This window comes from Merops nubicus, unplaced genomic scaffold, assembly GCF_000691845.1.
Source record: "Merops nubicus isolate BGI_N331 unplaced genomic scaffold, ASM69184v1 scaffold9359, whole genome shotgun sequence".
In the NCBI taxonomy this organism is placed as follows: domain Eukaryota; kingdom Metazoa; phylum Chordata; class Aves; order Coraciiformes; family Meropidae; genus Merops; species Merops nubicus.
The window spans coordinates 2,060-21,728 of NW_008628989.1; the positions used below are offsets into that span (position 1 = coordinate 2,060).

Here is a 19,669-nt window from a genome sequence, read left to right on the forward strand (position 1 = left end):
AGAATGTCTTGCACAGATTCTAGGGAGACAGAATTATGCTACTTCAAGACAGGAACATATTTGAAAAATAAATCCAGCTTTGTTTATTACCTGATAGTTTCCTTTAAGGCTGCCTATTAATTGACTAATTTGGCCAACTACATTCAAGTCATGTAAAAGGTTCTGCAGATCATGGTACAGATGCCCTGGTCCCATATAGAGCTTGTCTAAAATGAATAAAAAAAATCAGGTTATATATCACAGAAAGCCAGAATTCTCAGTTGAAGGAGGAAAGCATGACAAAGATAATAACACGAACATATTTCTATTTCTTAACACTATGAAAATTAAGCTTATCAAAATTGGTCACACTGTCTAGATTGTAAAAACAACTCATGCACTAATGTATTGGTGCACTAATACAGCAGTAATACAGCTACACTAGTGCAGCTAGGGTCTTCATTACTGCCAAAAATCAGAGTGGTTTATTCGTACCTATATCATTAATATTTCTCTTTGCTGCTCCAGGTGTGTTTAATGTCCCTGCAGACAGATAATTGTGAAATGCATCCAGGAAATTGTAGGTAGCAGTATGTTATCACATATTACCTCTGCATGTACAGGCACTACCACAGGCATTTCCTTTTACCTCACTTTACCATTGTCTTTTACAGTTACAATTAAGACTGAAGTTTGTTCATCTAGTATGACAGGGAGCATTATGTGTAGTTTTAATAGGCATGCACTAGAACTGTGACAAATATCAGAGCTTCACTGCCCCCAAAATCTCTCACTGACAGGGAAGTTTTGCGCAGCACCAAGCAACAGACTTGCTGTTACACCTCAGCCATCCTGCCTGAAGGTTGCTTTTGGTCACATGATAAACTCAGAACCCTAATTAGTAGAATAAATTATCTATTTAAAGGCAAAAAGCTTGCGGACCCCTGCTAATCCACGCTGACTCCCAGACATGACACTAGGAGCTGCATGGCTGTGTAATTCCTGTAGAAACAACACTCTCCCTCCCCCCTAAAAAGACTCTCCCTGTCTCATACAAAGTCAGCATGTTTCCCTTTGGCTGAATGACAGGAACCAGGCTGGATTATCTTTCCAGGAAACCCCTGCAGATTATTTAGCTCACGCAGAGCAGTATCCAAACTACAGATCCTTTACCCTTACCATAACTTTGGAAGTTAGTCTGCGGGCAAAAACCTCCCCTGCAGCAGAAGGATTTTGCCCATGTTGGCAAGAACACAATCTAAATAAAATGCTGGCTACTCACTTTGCAGAGAGACTGGGAGGACAGACACGAGCCATGCCACCAGGTGTGGGTGCCAGGGCAGATTATTGCTGGACACAGTGCAGCTGCCAGCTGAGACACCCCTAGCACCCCCGTTCCCCAAGTCTGCTACAGGGACCAGTGTACAAACCAAAACATAACAAACCAAACACAAAGCTATCAAGTAGCACAAACCAGAATAATCATGAAAAATAAACATGCATGAGACAATTCTCCTAAAATCATCACTATATTCTCAGTTACATATCAAGATAACTATTTTCTAAACAGATATTCCTATCTGGAGGCATCATAGAGAATAAGGCCATCACTGGATGTCTTCTTCAATACAATTTAGTATATTAAGCTAGGACTCTGCCTTAAGCCTTAAAGAATATAAACGGTCAAGGCCCAAGGAAAATGTAAAGTTACTTTATCTCTAAATTCTCCACTGCAGGAAAATGCAACACAAACCTGAGATATTACACATTCCCATAAAATTTCCAATTATTCTCTTGCCTTTAAATCTTCTGGTAAATTGAATCAATGAAAGGATTTCCATTGCCCTTGAGCACTAAACAGTAGAATGACTGCACTTACTATGTACCCAGCCAGAGAACAGACAGAACTTTCACACACCATCCTTTGCCTGTTCTGAATGTAAAGCTTAAGACTTTCTTACCCTTAAAACCAAACAAGTACATAAAAAAAGATCATTACATTTATTGAACACAGTGAAAAGAAATTACTGCAAAGTGGACCTGAGAGGAAGAGTTCTGAGATTATGGTCAGTAGAGTATGTTTGCAGATTTGGTTAAAAAAACATAAATGCTTTTCTGGAATTCGAGACTATGTACTTTCATTAAGTTGCATTTTCACTTTATGCAGTTCAAATACTTGAAAAATCAACATCTGAAAGTTATCACATCTCCTTGTATCCCTCTTCTGATAGCTTACACCTTTTCTATTGCTAATGTCTACAATAATTGTAATTTGTTAAGCACCAAAATCACAAGTTCCTAGACACGTGAAACGGTTGATTTTGATGGGTCTACATGCAAAGAAAGGGGAGGGGTCAATGTTTATAGAGGTTTGGTGAATTCTAGCCAAAAGCCATGACAATGTGTTTGGCACTATTAAAAACCACGAATGAAATCATTCTTACCCTAAATTTCTATAACAAGAAGATAACTTCTGCAAAACAAATTTTAAAAAGCTGATCAGAAATGACTGGCAGTTTAGCTGAGTTTTTGGCAGAAGTCTATTCACTTACCTGCCTTTTATATACTCCACTACTAAACAAACTATACTGCTGCACTGAAAAATGTATTACAAATAATTCTGAAATTTATCTTTGTGAGTTTCAACCAAGAAAAAATTTACAACTACAAGACTGTGAAAAGCTGAACGTTTGTGAGGATTCCCTTGTATAGAATGGGTATTTTCACTCGTGAATTACTTTATTTTTAAGTTTTAAAAGCCAGGGTTACTCTTTACAGCTTCACAAAGACAGACTTACCAGATATTTAATTTCATTATTGAAAACAGGTCAGAGAATGGACACTAACCTGCAACATATGTCAACAAAGATTCAAGCAACTCTTAGATGCTGCAGGACTTCATACTACAGTCTTCAAGTGAGGCCATAAAGAAAGCTTTAACTACTTCCACAGATGGACTTGTCCTGTGCAGTATATACACTCAGCATGCCTGAAAAGGGCTGTCCTCTAACAATCCTCTTCCTGGAGCTCCAAATGCTATTACTAATATCCTTGTTCCAGCCTTAGGAATAAGGCATAAATCTTGAGTTTCATTCAGTAATTGTCACCTCAACCTGTATTGTCTACATCATGCATATTTTATAAGTTTTTAATAAGTCAAGATAAAAAGGATGCAGTAGGCGTGTCAAAGCAAATAAACTAACCTGGCATCTGCAATTCTGTCACACCGAAAAACCAAATGGAAGTCCTTTTAGGTTCACTCATTAAAGACCATGTTCTTAGCACAGAAAAGGAAGCCAAAAAGTAAATAAATAAACAGAGCCCACTTTCATCCTCTAATGTTCTAGAAAAGACAAATGTCTAAATTAAGAATAAATTCTAATAGTCAGTCAAGGACTAGATCAATAGGCACAGCTAATGTCATTCCTTCATAGAGGTCCTTAGTGGAATACAGAAAAATAACTGGGATGCAGAGATCAGCAATGATGGGCTCCTGAGAAGAGAGTTCTCTGACAACTGACCACTTGATTTGTGTCTGGATAACAAGTTAGAAGTTCTAGCAACTTCATCTCTGAACTGGGTCCTTTATGGGTTACTCGCCATGTCTCCCAAAATAGGATTAGCTTTGTGGTGGTGAACAATATATTGACTGCCCGTTGATCTGGCTGAGAACTGTCTGACAGTTTTTTTCCTGGGTGAAGGAGGTGGTGGGACACACTAGTTCACCAGATGCATTTCTCAGTTCAAAGCCAAAGACAGGCTGCTCCAGCCCACACATGTTCCCTGCCCGCTTGATTGCTGACTATTTTGGGGTGGGTGTTCACTCTCTTTTTTCCACAGAAAGCACTGAAAACTCTTGGCTTCACTCCAAAGCAGATACGTGGTTGGTTTCTTTCTGTACTTTGAAATGTTTCACAAGTGATAAAGCCATTTCCTTCCTATTTTTAAGCCACTCTTGCTGATTATTAGGGTCTAAACCAACTTATTTTCCATTGTGAAAAAAACTTTTCCATGATTTTAGAGAAGGTTTTCCCCAGCCCTACACATCCTACATGTTCCAGAGGACGGTGTGCCCGGGCAGGAGAGAAGTCAGCGTGCTGTAACAAATAACCACATGTGTGGCTTTGGAGGCAGCGTATTTTGCATTCCACCTACAGATCAAGGGTGAAATCTTGGCCACGTGTAAGTTAGCAGGAATTTTTTTTTCATCAACTCCTTTGTTGCTAGGATTTTACCAGAGGAATTCGTGCCTCCCTGCAACAGGCAAGTTTACTGCCAACAATCAGTAATTCATGCAAAATATCTAATTTCTTGCTTGACATTATTATGAATATATTCAAGGTTAAGAATGGGAACAAAACTGCCACTTGCTTTAGAGGGATAAAAGTTTAAATTTATTTTTGCTGCTATGTAAAATTGGGGTGGGAAGATTCTCCTTTTTATAACAATTGCTCCTTAGCTGAGATATACTTGAAGATAATACTAAACATTTTACCTGCTAGTTTCCCAGTGTTACTCTCAGCAGCACAGCTTTAAACTCACCAGTTTTGCCTTTGGCTTGAAGTAATTCTTATAACTGAAACAAGCAGTTTTAGCCCCTTTACATCCAGCAATTTTCAAAGCCTACAGGAAACTCCCTGGGTGTGGTTAAGTCAGTTTAACTTGGCTCGGGCAAAATTAGGATTTGGAAGGTTGTGCATAAATATACACATGTGAGAGAGGAGTCTGTGTGGTAGTGCTTGGGTGTGGGCAGAGGAGGAGAATTCCCACCTCTGGCAGCAGGCCGCTTTGCTGGGGAGCACCACCTGCAGCTGCAGCTCTTTCCCCACGGGGCCAGCAGAGCAGCAGCTGCTCCCTTGGGATCACTGTCTACCCAGTTCCTCTAAAGTGTCAATTCTCATGGGCCCCACAAACATAGTGGATATTATGATCTTGAAGTGATCACGCCCTATTCTTCCTCTCAGACAATTACTAAGGGACACATTTATTTACTGGGGTGATGTGCTAACTTGTACACATCTACACACATTGCTGTATGCTCTGATTCTCACTTGTGAATCACTAATTTAGCACAGATTTCTGCTACTGAAGGGGAAGAAGAAAGTACTACAATGCCTAGAGTCGATGCAGTCACCAGTAATTTAAACATCTGTTCCTGGGTAGGCAAACATAATTGCTCAGGTGGTCCCTTCCCATACTAAACTCCTATTTATTCACAATTAGTAGGACTTCTTCAAGCAATATTATGACATAAATCCAAATGGCATGCAAATAAAACAAAAGCCTCATTCAGCATACTTTCAATCTTGCAGCTATTCTTGCAAGTATTTCTGTATTCTACATCAGGTTAAAGCCAAAGACTGAGGGAAGATATACTCCTGGGTATCTCTTCCACTGCAAAGTAACTAATCTTGACAAGATCTACCTTGAGTACGATTACAGTAATGACACTTTCCCCCACGTGGTTCAAAAACCACAGCAGATCAATACAGAATGCTTTGGAAAAAGTCATATTGACATGAAGTGAGAACCAATGTGTCACGGAAATTCAAGGTCCTTAGAAAGATTACTTTGCTTCCAAGAGACACAGAGCCCTGGAGTCAGACAAGATGTTACATGAAACAGAAGCTCATGAATACACACATGTGAAAACCACAACCAAAATGGGGAAAGGCCATGTTCCTGACTATAGTTCCAGAATTATTGAGGGGTAACACAAAATTAATGACACACTTGAAGAACATGCCACATTTGAAGACTACTTTGAAAGACTGGTAGATCCCAAATTTGACTTGTCATTTGCAATCTGGTCTCCAAGGCTGAGCGCATTTGTATTTCTTCCTCCCACTGAGCCATCTGTGTGCATTCAGGCAGCATGCTGAAACAGTGTTATGGAGACAACAGATCTGGAAAAGGTTCAATCCTCATCTTAACCGTAAAAATCACCTGCCATGGGGGGAGAATTTACATATGTGGGAGGTAACTTCAAAAGTTGCTGTGTCTGAGGAACACAAACTGCTACTCGTATGGAATTACTTTCTCAGAACAAATAATAAAGAAACAGGCCCCATGTGCAACATTTAGATCTACATTTAAACCTAAGAAGCTTGTACAGTGTTCTGGAAAGCAAAGCATCATGATACCAGATGAATTCTTGATCAGTTTATAATAAACTGTCCAGAATTCACAAGGCCGTTTACATGTTTAAATTAAACTATGATGATGTAGCAGCAATATATTTAAAACTCCTCAAGCACAGTCAGAACTGTTCAATTGTTTCATTTTAACTTTGTCCTGTAAACGTTTCACTGTTTTTTTCAAGTAATAATAGGTAGACAACATCCCACTGCTCAGTTTAAGATGCCCACCTTTAGGAGGGACAAGGATGGAGGTTGTTTGAGAGATAATATACCTGAAGTAAAACAGCTTCCTGTTCTCTGACAATCGTGACAATTAATTTAAAGAAAGAAGCCCAGAAACCATTAATAAGGCCCAAGATTCAATTTCTGCAATTGAGGAATTCTTCCCCTACACTTAGTCCTCGGCTCTGCTCCTACAGATACACTGGTACACAAAACACACAGGACAAATGCCTTACAGCTGCTCTGGGGAAAAGAACTTGTCAAGTGAAGGAAACATTCTCCCTGAGCAGGCCTAGTAGAATTCATTTTCTCACTTCAAGTAGAAAAGGAGACCTTTATGTAGCATTTTCACATACAAACAATTTATTTCAGCAACAGATAAAAAGAGCTGGCAAAAGGGCTGTGAATATTGTGAATACCAAGAACATTGTCATTCATTGAGGAGCTGACACTGATGCTTGCTGTTAAGTATTATTCCCTTTTCCTTTTCACAACCCTTCACAGTAGAACACCTAGTTTTCACCGGAAGGCTGGTGATGAGGATTCCCTGCTGCACTGAAACCTTCTCTTGCACAGAACTCAACAAATCCAGGCACCAGCTATACACAAGGGACATGCCTTCATACCTCTGATCCCTTCTGCCTGGCAATTTGGTGCGAGTCTTAAAGCCATTGACAAAGCACATGAGATTTTATTTTTAGATGCAGAACTACAAGCTTCCCGCATGTTGTGTTATGTAAGCAAAGTCCCTGATAACTCCCCCAGCATCACCCTCCTCCTATTTGTGTCTTCCCACTTGCTCAGTCATGCTGCTCCTGTTTCCATAGTCACCTCAGAGAAGCATGTGGGTGGGTCATGTTTTCTCCTTTCTCTTTTATGACATCATTTTAACAGCTAAATGGAATTTCAGTAAAATAAAAAGTAGCCTTGTGAATCAAAAATCCTGGTTTAAGAACTAAACAAGCCCACAGATCAACTTAAAGTTCATAACAGAAAAGCATACTTTCTGCCTTACCCCTGTTTATTCTTTCATACCAAATCCATCCCATGATCTCCACAGTTGTATGCTCCCGAAAAATCTGAGCCACCATAGCTGAACTGTAGCTCCCTTGAGGTTACATCACTCTCCTAGTTCTAAGCTACAGAAATATTTAGAGCCTAGTATCAATCTCCAGGTTTGGAAATTGAAGCAAATGGGAAGTCAGGAACGTTCTCCCAAAACAAGAGCTTTTTTGGCAGCCATCAGTGAGAAGCTGAGCAGCTACACACATGTAGCTTTGCATCATAACACTAAATTAAGCTTAGTCACCTAGTGCAGAAAGAAGCTGCACAAACACATACATAGTATTAAGTTATAAGCAATCAACCCCTGAGATTACCACAACATCAACTATTAAATTCAGACATAGGGTAAGCGAGTCTAATTAACCTATACTGTCAGGATGTATCATCAACCAACATGAAGAGCACTATCACGAACATGAAATGACATTATTCAGTTTAAACATACTTTAATCATATAAGCACCTAAAGGTAGTCTTTATGAGCTTAATAATTGAATCTGATAATGTGAGTCTCTAAAACTCTTTAATATACTTATTCTCACTGCCATACAAGACAGAGGAATTCTTCAGGTTCTAATCACAAAGAACCAACTACCACATGCCACCCAGTACACGCAGAGCACAGCTGGGAAACAAACCTCCCAAGTCTCAACTCTGACAAAGTATTTGTAACACGTTTCACCTCTGTCAGCTGTTAATACCTTTCTCTCAGCTGGTAATTACATGAATGCTGAGACCTGTCTCTGTGTATGCCCACTGTATCAGGTCTGAGCACCAAGGAACAGGTTGCACAAAAACTACACTCCGAACACAAAATTGCTTATTCACGCAGCTTGAGCAATACCAAGATAAAATCAACAGCTTGCAACTGCAGATACTGAGTGAGGTATTAACTTCATAGCGCTCAACCATTTGTGAGTAAAATTATGCAAGAATACCAAGGAAACGTAAAGCCTCTTGAGATGCTGAGAACTAGCTCATACATTGAGAGCATGGCTTCAGGATCATATTAGACTCCAGTTAATCCCAATTGCACAGGGAATTTCAGAGATAAATATGTCACGAATATTCTTCCTCCTGACAGAAGCAGCTGTGCTGTGCCAGAGATCAGGAAGGAAGTGAAACTAAACTGGAGGAAGAAACTGGCCAGAGCGGATGCAACTGCCCGACTCCCCAGCATTGCTCTAGCGGGGACTACGGTCACATGCCCATATGGACTATGCACTGGCTGCAGGTACCCATCAGAGGAACCCCAGTGCCTGGCTTTGCTCCCAGGGGGAAGGAAAGTCCCGTGGGCAAAGAGGGTTTAGAGTGAAAGGAAGGAGGTGCCATGGCCTTTGCCTCTCACAGGTCCCAAAGGGGAAGGCTGAGGAGGGAGAGGGACTCCACAGGACCTCTGGGGTGCAGCTACATGGGCACAATGGATGAGAGAGTACCTAGATGTGAGAAGATAGACACCAACATAAATATGCAGTGAAAGTACACATGTGAAGGAGCATTTGAATGAGCGAAGTACTGCAAGGATCTCAAGACAAGTCTGCAGGTGACTGTATACTGGCCATGCTGCCAGATGTTTACACAGGAGTTCCCACCAGACTCTGTAACAACTCAGGTGGAAATCACATTGCGAGAGGCTTCCCTCCCTCTTTCATACTCATTTGCTTATAGCTAGGTTTCCACTCATTTTACTACTCTGTGTCAAGACATGGATGAGACCCCCAGCAACACAGAGAAAGGTTTATAGGAAGTGAACGTCAAGCCTTATAATCACTGTAATGAATATGAAAGGCAAAGAGAAGAATCTTATCCCAAATGGATGAGACAAACATATAACACCTCATTTATTCTGTGCCTAATCCGCTAGCTAGAAACATACATCTGCTTAGCAAGTCAACTATTTAATGTCACCCAGTTTGCTCAGCTGAACTAGCTGTTTGGACTTAGATTTACTTAAAATCTCTGGTCTTCTGTTCACATATATCAATGATAGCTGACATTTCTGAATATATTATATCTCCTTTAGTGTACAGTATTATTTTAAATAGTTTCAAAATAAAGAGTTACATTATTACTCTATACATATTTCATAGAGATGAAAGGTAGTTCAACTAGTAATTCATACCACATCATCCTTTTCAAAACCTTATCACCAATGTTAGAGTTGATATGCCAATTAGTATTTAGTCCTACTTACTCTGGACATTGTATTATGATTGCCCAGCCTTAAAGTGATGATAAAGCTGACTACCTCCCCCACCCCGTTCCCCAATTCTGTATTTCTCATCATAAAAAAAACAGAAAAAAAAAATCTTTAATGGCAACAGCTATCACAGTAGCACTACCTCTGCTTTTAAGTCCTTTCACCGAATGAGATGTTAAAAGAAACACAAGTGCACACTGTAGTGCATCAAACATCCCACATCCCTGTTTCCCTGGCAACACTTGGAGACCTACATGAAGTGACTGCATCAAGCAGAAGGAAACTTGGAAGAATGGAATCACACCTGCACTTCAGCATTGTGTCACTACAGTTTTTGACAATAAACAAAACCCACAAAGATTAAAAGCACAGATGAGTAGAAATGGAGTACAAAAGTACCCCTGAAAGTCGAGCAGGAAAGGAGAGATGCCATGGTTTAGCAGTGCTGAAGTTTGATCTCAGCCGCAAACTGTAAACCTGCGAAAGAAAAAAACAGCACCAAAATACAGCCATAAACACAAATGTGCTAACGTGCTTTTTCATTTTACTGTTATCTCCTATGCTCATCGCTGCATGATGTATAGTACAGATGGGTCTTGCTCATTTTCTCTTTCAGTCTCTAGCCTTATGGCTCAGATTAATTGGCTCTTTGCTTAAGTAATATACTGTGCATGGCTCCTAATCAACATGATCAGCAGAACACTGTTGACAAGTTTCCCACTCAGAAATGGCAGGATGCTGACCCCTTCCCTTTGCTTCTACAGGGTCTCTGTAGTCTGGTCTTAAATAAAATCACTGTGAAAAACATTTACAGCTCACCCTTTTCATTCTTGGGAATCAGAGTACAGACAGCTCAGGGTGGTCACTGTCGCACCAACGAGGGATTCACCAGGGCACAGACACCACATTCAATGACCCATTAACAGTTTACATATAGTGGTGCAAACTCGTAGTGACACACGCCAGGAGTCTGAGAAACTGAACCTCTGGCCTGTATATTTGACTTTTTCTCCTATATTCCCATTTAAAGGGCAGTGAAATGCATATATTTTCAGTGATGTTATGTAAAGATTGATGACCTGCAACTGGAGATCAACTTCTCATTCTTCTAGAGGAAAATACAGTTCATCCTATAGGTGGGGAAACTGAGGTACAGAAGTACCCACAAATATGCAAGCAAATCCATGACAGAGCAAATACTAAAATTTAGGAGCCCCTAAAGTTGATGTTAATTTCCCTGGGTCCATAATGAACATGTTACCTATAACTATCTTGGAAAAAAACCAAACCAAACCAAACCAAACACACACATACAAAAAAAGGAGAAAAATAAAGGAAAAAAAAAACAAACCCATATTCCAGATGTGAACATTGAATCTGTTACTTTAAGGAGTTCACAGACAGACAGGAGATGAAATCAATGCCTGTATCAACGCAATTGTGTGGAAGAACAGAATTCACTAGTTAACATTGCATAAGGAAAATGTGTAATTAAGGAACGTCTCCTTTTGAGCTTTTCTACCATTTGTATCCCATGGCCATCCCCATATTACATAACACTTTTGCTAAGTTTTTTTGGGGGACCTTGCATCAACAGTTCTTGTTTCACAGTATCATATGATAGCTTGGGTTGGAGGGGACCTTCAAAGGTTATCTAGTCTAACCCTTCTGCAGTGAGGAAGGACATCTTCAATCAGATCAGGTTGCTCACAGCCCCATCCAACCTAATCTTGAATGTTTCCAGGAATGGGGCATCTACCACCTCTCTGGGCAACCTGTTCCAGTGTTTCATCACCCTCAGTGTACAAAATTTCCTCCTTTTATCTAGTCTATATTTTAGTCTAGTCTAGTCTCTTTTAGTTTAAAACCATTACCTCTTGTCCCATTGCAACAGGCCGCAGTAAGGGGCCTTCAGTTAGCAACCTCACCTACCATTATAGTAGTATTTATCTCTTAACAAGTCATATGCTCCCATAACCACCTAAAACACCCTTCAAATACCTCTCTTCTTCTTGCACAAGTAAATCAAAACCCAGAATACACAACTTCCTGTTCATGCTGAAAATACTAATCTTTTCCTGTATTAATTCAACTTTTCAGTACTATCAACATGTCTCTGCTCCTGCACATGGACCATTTGGGAAGGAGAACAGCAATAACCTATCAGAAACACTATTAAGACATCAGGCCTCTTTGTCACACAGAGTGAAGATAACTAATTCCAGAGGAACCATCAAGTTGGGATGCCAGAGATTCATACACACAGATTTTCAAGCAAGACTAATTCCAATACATGAAACATGACTTTACCTGACCTGCTCAGAGAAATGCAATCTGCTAAGCATGCTGTTTTTTCCTGAAGATTGAAGATGTGAAATGTTTCTGCTTTAAATATCATTACAGGTAGTACACAAGCTATAATTGCACTTCATTAGGACACAATATTAGAACCACAGCAATAAAAGACTCTGTCAAATGGCTGAGATTTCAACCCTCCACATTCTTAACTAGAAGAACTCACAGTCTTTTTGGTGCTGAAGGAGAACAACAGGAATAAGCAAAAGCACATCAAGGACAGGAGCAGCGTAGCACTGCATAACTGTCAGACACTAGAAATATTTCCTGCTTTCCCCCCAACACCCTCTGGTCACACAGTTTCTCCTGACAAAAGCCATGGGGCTCAAAAAAAAGGACATGAACTTAACAACCCCTAAATGTGCTCTTCTCTGGAATTTAGAGACAGAAGCCTGGTACACAAAGCAGAACTGGATAGAAAACTGCAAACTGATGATTTTGCCAAGTGAAAACTAAGTTCACGCAGCTCTTCCTTTCCACCTTAGACATGTACTAAAGCATACCCTTGATTTCTACATACTCATAAAACCTTTCAACGGTTGCATATTACAGCTTGTATAAGATGAATTCAAATTCAGCTATTAAATTCTCTGTAGCACCCAAAGTTTTTCTCTTTACACTGTATTATCCTTTCTTGCAGCATCACGGAAAGCTGAAAGCACTCGTTGCATTTAGCCAATAATTAGTAGTGAGATATGCTTCTCCTTCATAAGGAGGACTGCGGCACAGAAAAAAAAGTGAACTTGGGCAGTTTCAGGCAGAGAATATCATTATCATGCTAGAAGTGCTTTGCAATTTGTGGCAAACACCCAACAGTCTCACCAACGAAGTGATGCTACCATGATTAAGATTCTGTCATCATCAACTACAAAATGTAGGATCTTGGTGGGTGCAAATAAAAAAGCAACAGTGAACCATTACACAAAGTCTTACCAGTTCTTCCTCTCTGCAGGAAGGCTGTACTGCCTGAGCTTACGTAATCTCTAGCAGCCAAGAAGACTGGAACTAGGGGGGCACTCTACAGAATAAGTAACACAATTAGGTATGTACTCAGGCTTGTCTCTACAGACCAACTTGGACACGTCTGCATTCAGAACGAGCTCGTGGAGACACAGCAGTACATGCAAATAGCAAGGTTACACTCCTCTTTCATGATTGGTTATATTCAGTTTATCTGGATCATTTGGCAGAAATGTTTCATTTGAGGAAAGATTTATTAATTTCTATAATAAGAACCCTTCCAATCCTTTTCATTCTTATCTTTTGATCCCTTTTATTAGAAGACTGAATTAGCACAACAATCAGAGCTAACCACGAGAATAATTAGTTCAGCTCATCTTTCACCTACTGAGTGCTATTTAACCTGGAGGTTGAGACTACAAGGGATGTACAAAGTAATTTCATTCTTTTGTGGCTTTGTCACCAAAGTTCATTAAGCTGAGAAACCTCAAAGCCCAGAAGCTCAAGTAGGTTCTACAGGGCTGTTTGGGTGAAAGTTTTTCTTTCTCATCTCATGCTCCACTTCCCCATCAGACCTTGCTGACAGGCAACGATTTGGTCTGATTGGCTGGGAAGCTGCTGCACAAAGTCACAAGAGGAACATTCAACAACCCGTTCCTCCTACACTCACCTGCAAGAGGGACTCCCAATTCTAAGTAATATGCGCCCTTACATACACTTCTCTCAGGGTCCTGCATACAGCAGCTGGCAAATGATATTGTAAGAACTTGAATCTCGTTGTCTAAGTAGCCCATTAATGTTTAAAAGGAGTTACAAAAATGATGTCATCCTTGAAATTGAGACATAAGTACCTACAAAAATTTTCTGTGGTTATTTACAAGGTGAGGAGGAAGAAGACTTGACAATAACCATCCTGAAGAATACGGAGGGTATTAAATGCTGCTGATGCACCTCAGATCATTCTGAAGTGCAAAATTTATGCCTCCTTACAGCACAACTGTGGGAAAATTCATGAGGCCACGGGTGCAATATTAAATAAACGTAGTATGAAATAATGCCCAGGACTATGACTAAATATGCTATGTAGATTATAGCCCATCAATGGGGATCACAACCTGGATACATTAAATGCATTTAAATATACAGTACTGAGGTAAAATACAGGATATAAAACTAACTTATTTCATACAAAAGGTTAGATACCTAAGTAAACTCTTGAAATTCATACATCTCTTGAGTGTAGTTGGCAGGCTTGTAAAAGGGATTAACAAGCACAGAAGGAACTTGAAATCTTCAGAGGTTGAGGTCATTTTTGGAAAGCCGCTAGGAGGAAATTACCTACTGGCACATTGCCTCAAAAATATTAATTAAAAATAAAATTGAGCTGTTTTTTTTTTCCTGAAGCACTTATTACTAGTTGTGAAGAGTGTGATACTATGGGCTTCAGAGAATTAACTTCTACCCAGCAGTAACAACTTGTGTCCAGACTTATTCCACAGAAACAGGGTGGCTGGTGTTTTTTGTTGCGAGAAACTTCTCTGTTCCAACTGTAGGATAAAGAACATATGCACGAGCAGCTACCCTGGGGCAGCTGGCACACGACACCAAAGGAATCTGTTTGCATACCCACACACATTTATGCTTTCAAACTATGCATCAATGCATAAAGCTTTAAATGATGACAAACACAAGTAATTCATGTTGCAAGGCAGGAGACTGGCTATCGCTTTATGGATTCTGGGTTTCCAAAATCAGGTTGTATTACTGTTCACATTACAGAAGCCTTCACACAAAATGCTGCCCTTTGTTTTCAGCAGTCCACTGAAATTCAAATATGGATTTGAACAAAAATAAAGTAAGAGTCAGTACCTGCTGTCACTTACTTGGCTTAGAGTTAATGAGGACATTTTCAGCAGAATGCTGGGGTGGAAACCTGCAGTTCTCTCCTTGGCCCTCACTGCTGCCATACTCTATGACCTCCACTTGTCCCAGCGGTACACTCCACTTCAATAAATACCTCTGGTCAGTTGTCACAGTGCCATTGCTTTCATAGGAAGAGCTGGAAGATACACAAATAATTGCTGTGGCAAGAAACTATGTTTAATGGCATCCTATTTATTATTTTTGCTTCTAAAATCTGATGTTTATCAGTCTGATTGCATTACACAACTTCAAATACATGCATCAGGCTGACTTTTGTGACTGACCTTTCCTGGAGTGCAAAGAGCAGCTATGCAGGTGCAGATAACCTTGTTCACCAACAGCATAGGACTGCCAGCAACAGTCCCCACATTTCTATAACAAAGCATAAATGATCAACCTGCATTTTTCTATCCTAATATGAGTGCTTAGGATAATACTTCAGCTCCATATTTTCATAATTCTTTTGAAACAGTGCTCAAAAGAAGTGCCTGCTACATTTAGAGAATTATGGATGATGAGGCCTTTGAAAGACTACCAGCAGCAGGAAGGGCAACATAACCTCCAAAGGGATGACAAAATAAAATTTCTACTGGGCCCAGCAGGTTCTTTACAGCAGATCTTTGCAACTGCTGGGGCCTCTGAGAGTAATCCCATGTGAGCTGCTGCTGAAGGAAGTACGTAGCACAACAGGCACTTCAGAGGTCAGTCAGCTACATATTTGCAACAGTCATACTTTTGTTTCAATGAAGAAGCTGGTATGAGCAAAAAGCCACAAATGCCACAGCTTAAGGAAATAGTTATAAACTCTTGATAGAGTTCAGAAGATAGTAAACAGGTCTAGGTGGACACAGCTGTCCAGTCACTAGGGACAGCATCTAAGCCATCCAACTGCTGCTACTTGAAAGTTCGGTCTCGAGTTCTAGCTGGTTACCTAGACTACATGTGAAGAAAGACCTTCTGAAGGTCATGTGCTCTATAGAAATATATGTCTTTTGCCAGCTATAGAAAAGTCGTCTGGAACCAGTGGTCCCCAGGCCCATAGGACATCTCAGTGTTTCAGTAAAGGTGGTTAAGAAAGGTGAGCTGATACATACTGCACAGCTATATGCACATGTAAATCTGAAGAAGTAGTCTACAGCTCCAGGGTAAATCTGCCGGCCTGCTATAAGAGAAGCTTAGCTTAGGTAAGATGCCTAGCTTCTACACACTAAAATGAAGAGAAATAAAGCTCAACCTGTGAGAGCTGAACAAGGCAAGTGGTAGACTCTACAGCACATACTTGCTTTGAACAAAAACTTCTGGACTGGATACAGCTGTCAGATGTGAAATCTGGCAGACGATTTCCTTTGGTCCCTAGCTATATTTTGCATGACAAAGGTAGTTCCTTCTGCAGTAAAAATCTAAGACTGGTCCATGAAATCATGGAGGAGTCCATGATTTCCTAAATCCATACACACAGTGTACAGGTAGACCCACTTGCCACAGAACACCCCAAGGAAGTCACAAATCTTTTGTCTGAGAGTGAATAAAGCTAAAAGTGCATTCAACTATTTCAAAACCTCACTGTTATATAATTAAATGGGTTGGAAAACAAGCCTTAACTTCCAGACAAACCCATAATTAAACTTTTTCAGAGTTAGCAAAACCCCATGACACATGCATGCCTAATGACCATACCAAAGGAGGTTACTCAGAACCAGCTAATGCCCAGGGGAACAACAGTGCTGAACAACATTGCCAGAACTGCTGACTTCATAATGAACCCAGAGACTTAGCATAATCATGAACTTTTCACAGGGAAAACAAAGCCAGACTGCACATTGCCACTTCAGGGACAAATAAAGAAAATCCAAGACAATGATGGCATGGAAGAAGATAAAATGTGAATGGTTAAAAGCAATTTTCTTGCAAACAACCATAAGAAAATATCCAGAAGTTACTAAGGAACTGAGGAATTTGTAAAGGAAAAGAATCACAGGACAACTGACATAATCTTGTTCATTTTCTGAAGTGGTTATTACAAGCCACTACTCACTCACTAACATGAGACCAAGCATTCACATGATTAAAAAAATATGTACTGTATTCATGCAACAGCAATAAACTAAGATATCAACTCATACGGTGCTTTGAAAAAGCTGTTCTTGGAAGATTTTAATGGTCCACATTTTCTCTGTCAGAATGTAACATCACATAAAGCAATATATGACACAAGCAACATTTGAATGTGAGTGTGACCTTGGCATGCACAGAGATGTAGTAACAGTAAGAATTACAGCCAACTAAAACACAGAAGGCACTATGAAAAAGAAATGCTTTCTTCAAAGCACCTCAGCTTTAATCCTTTAATGTTTGGTCTTGGAGATAAAAACCCTTCCCCAGCTGGAACTTTTCTAGTGAGTTCCAGATTTTTTCTGGCAACATGCATTGGCTTTGTGTTTTGGGTTGGTTTTTAGTGTTTGTTTTTTTTTTTTTGGTTGGTTGGTTTCTTTTTGTTGTTGTTGTTTGGTGTTTTGTTTTAGTTTTTTTTTAATTTTATTTTTTAATTTTTTTTTTTTAAAACATTTGCAAATTGTGTCAAATTACAGATTTATGTGTGTGGCAGTATGAATTTAAAGAAGATGGGAAAAAAAATCCTACCTTGCCATGGTTATGTCCCACTAAACAATAATACACAGCAATAACTGGACACCATAGAGCACTACTATCTGTAATCCCCAACTGAAATAATTTTCTTACAAATTTACTCTAAAACTCCCAAACATCAGCAGGCAGTTTAGAGGACTGTTAGCAAAGCTAGTTATCAATTCATTGTGACTACTCCTAGAATTCATTAGCCATAGCAAAACAATAGCAATTAAAAAAGATTTCAGTGTCACTTTTTTTCCAGCTGAAGTTTGAATGATCATTTAGAAAATATTAATCAAATCTTACCGAATATTTACCGTTGCACACATCAGCACATCATTTAACATGAAAAGTCGTCGTTCTTTGGTTTTGATAATTTCTCCTTTGTCATTGTAAACAGTCTCAACCATATCATCGGTCCGTATGAGGTATCTGTTCCCACTGCTGAGCAGCTAGATTTTTAAAACAATCAACACTGTATATTATACATGGTATATCTAACAGCTGGTGCAAAAACTAAAAGAAAATACAACGGATTGTCACTTGCCACCCTAGCACGAGTGCTCGCAGCTGGATTTGCCAAGTGAATTAAGCCTCTTCACTAATGTGCTTTTCATTTACAGAAACAGTAACTTCTGCTGCCACCAGTATGGCCTGCAGGGGTTTTCAGCCTTCATATGGAACATAATTGCTCTGAAAATCTCCCACACTGATAAAGGTCCCCTAATGAAAAAAAAAATGATGCTTTCCACAATTTGCATGGTTTCCTTCCCTCATCCCTTCTTTCACAGCCCATCCGAGTGCTGCACATGGTTCCTGCTGTCCCAAAGCAGGGAGGTCAGGGTGGGAGGATGAAGAGTGCTCCCACCTGCTCTGTCCACCCAGCCTCACAGAGCTAGCCGAGCGTGCCTGGCAGCTTGCCACAGACTGCAGGGAAGGTGATATGTGCAAGAGATGTGTGGCGTGTAAATGGCTCCTGCCCTTTGCCTTCAAGGGTTGAGGATCAATGCTGTGTGCAAGCGTGAACCAATCCCTCACAGCTCAAACACACCTCAGCAGTGGCCAAGAGAACAAAAGGGTCCATAATTCACCTGTTTCCTATCCACCCACGTCCTTCACCGCCTGCTCCACCCTGCCTGGCATTGTTCCAAAACTGTACAGGCAAATATCAACCCAGAAGGCACACAGGGCCCTGTGTGATCTGAAGTGACTATCCACATATATAACAATTCATCCTCCCAGTGTGTACATAACATACAAGATTTCACAGCTGATGCTGACTGACAAAAGGAAACCCAGGCCACCTTTTAAAAAGCACATTCTGTATCTTGAAGTCCTTCAACTATTTGTAGATGATTAGTAGCCACTTCAAGAAGCAGGAGTATGAGAACTAGAAAAGTAAGGTATCTGAATCCATCTTCCAATTCATTTAGAATAGAAATTCTATTCCAGTATGACAATTAATTCAGTACCCCATTTCTGATAAATAGGTTAAAACAAGTGTGTTCTGGTTGGCTACTATTTTCCTAAAAACTGTGCTTTTATGCATCACAAAAAAACCCACACTCCTTTGCACTCCTTCAGCATGTCCTCATTACTCCATCCCAGAATGAGAACAGAATATAATCACCTGTAACTTCATGAAAGCAATAATTGAAGCATTTATGCTTCAACTCCTGGGAAATGAGGAACCATTTATGTGCTAATGAAATAAGGATACATATATCCCCAGCAGATATTAGCAAACTCAGATGAAGAAGATTGTTACTTCCTTCTTACTGAGTGTCTTCTACAGTTCTTTAAAGACACTTCTATTGTGTGATCTAAACACATGAATGAAATAGACTGGGATGTTCCTTCAAACAAGATGTTCTACACATTCAGTAGCACATCTTGAACTGCTCCATAGTTGGAAGCACTGCAGTATAAAGAACTGGTTCTTTCCATCATAGAGGAGTAATTCCTCAGCTCTAGGATAAATTAAAAGTAGAATCTTCCAATGCAGAAAATGCACATGGGACTTCATAGCATTATTTCCTACACTGCCACAGAACCCCAATACTGCTGCTGCTATTTTAGCATGTCATCCACTCCAGCACACAGACTAACCAGTCAGTCCTGGAGGTAGGTCACATCTCACACCTATCACTAGAATGACCTCATGTTGTTAAGCTCTACAAGGAGGGGGTGGGGGAAAG

At 40.0% G+C, this 19,669-nt stretch overlaps 1 protein-coding gene across 1 annotated transcript in view; it reads right to left on the reverse strand.

The window, feature by feature from the left end:
• Positions 1-19,669, reverse strand: part of ARHGEF10 (Rho guanine nucleotide exchange factor (GEF) 10) — a gene marked incomplete at its 3' end in the record, with an annotated part of 59,830 nt that overhangs the window by 1,707 nt on the left and 38,454 nt on the right. The window contains exons 16-18 of the mRNA XM_008946853.1: positions 17,778-17,923; positions 14,804-14,979; positions 91-206 (exon numbers count right to left, since the gene is read on the reverse strand). Of these exons, the coding sequence (XP_008945101.1) occupies positions 91-206; positions 14,804-14,979; positions 17,778-17,923 (438 nt within the window). The remainder of the gene's footprint in view (positions 1-90; positions 207-14,803; positions 14,980-17,777; positions 17,924-19,669) is intronic.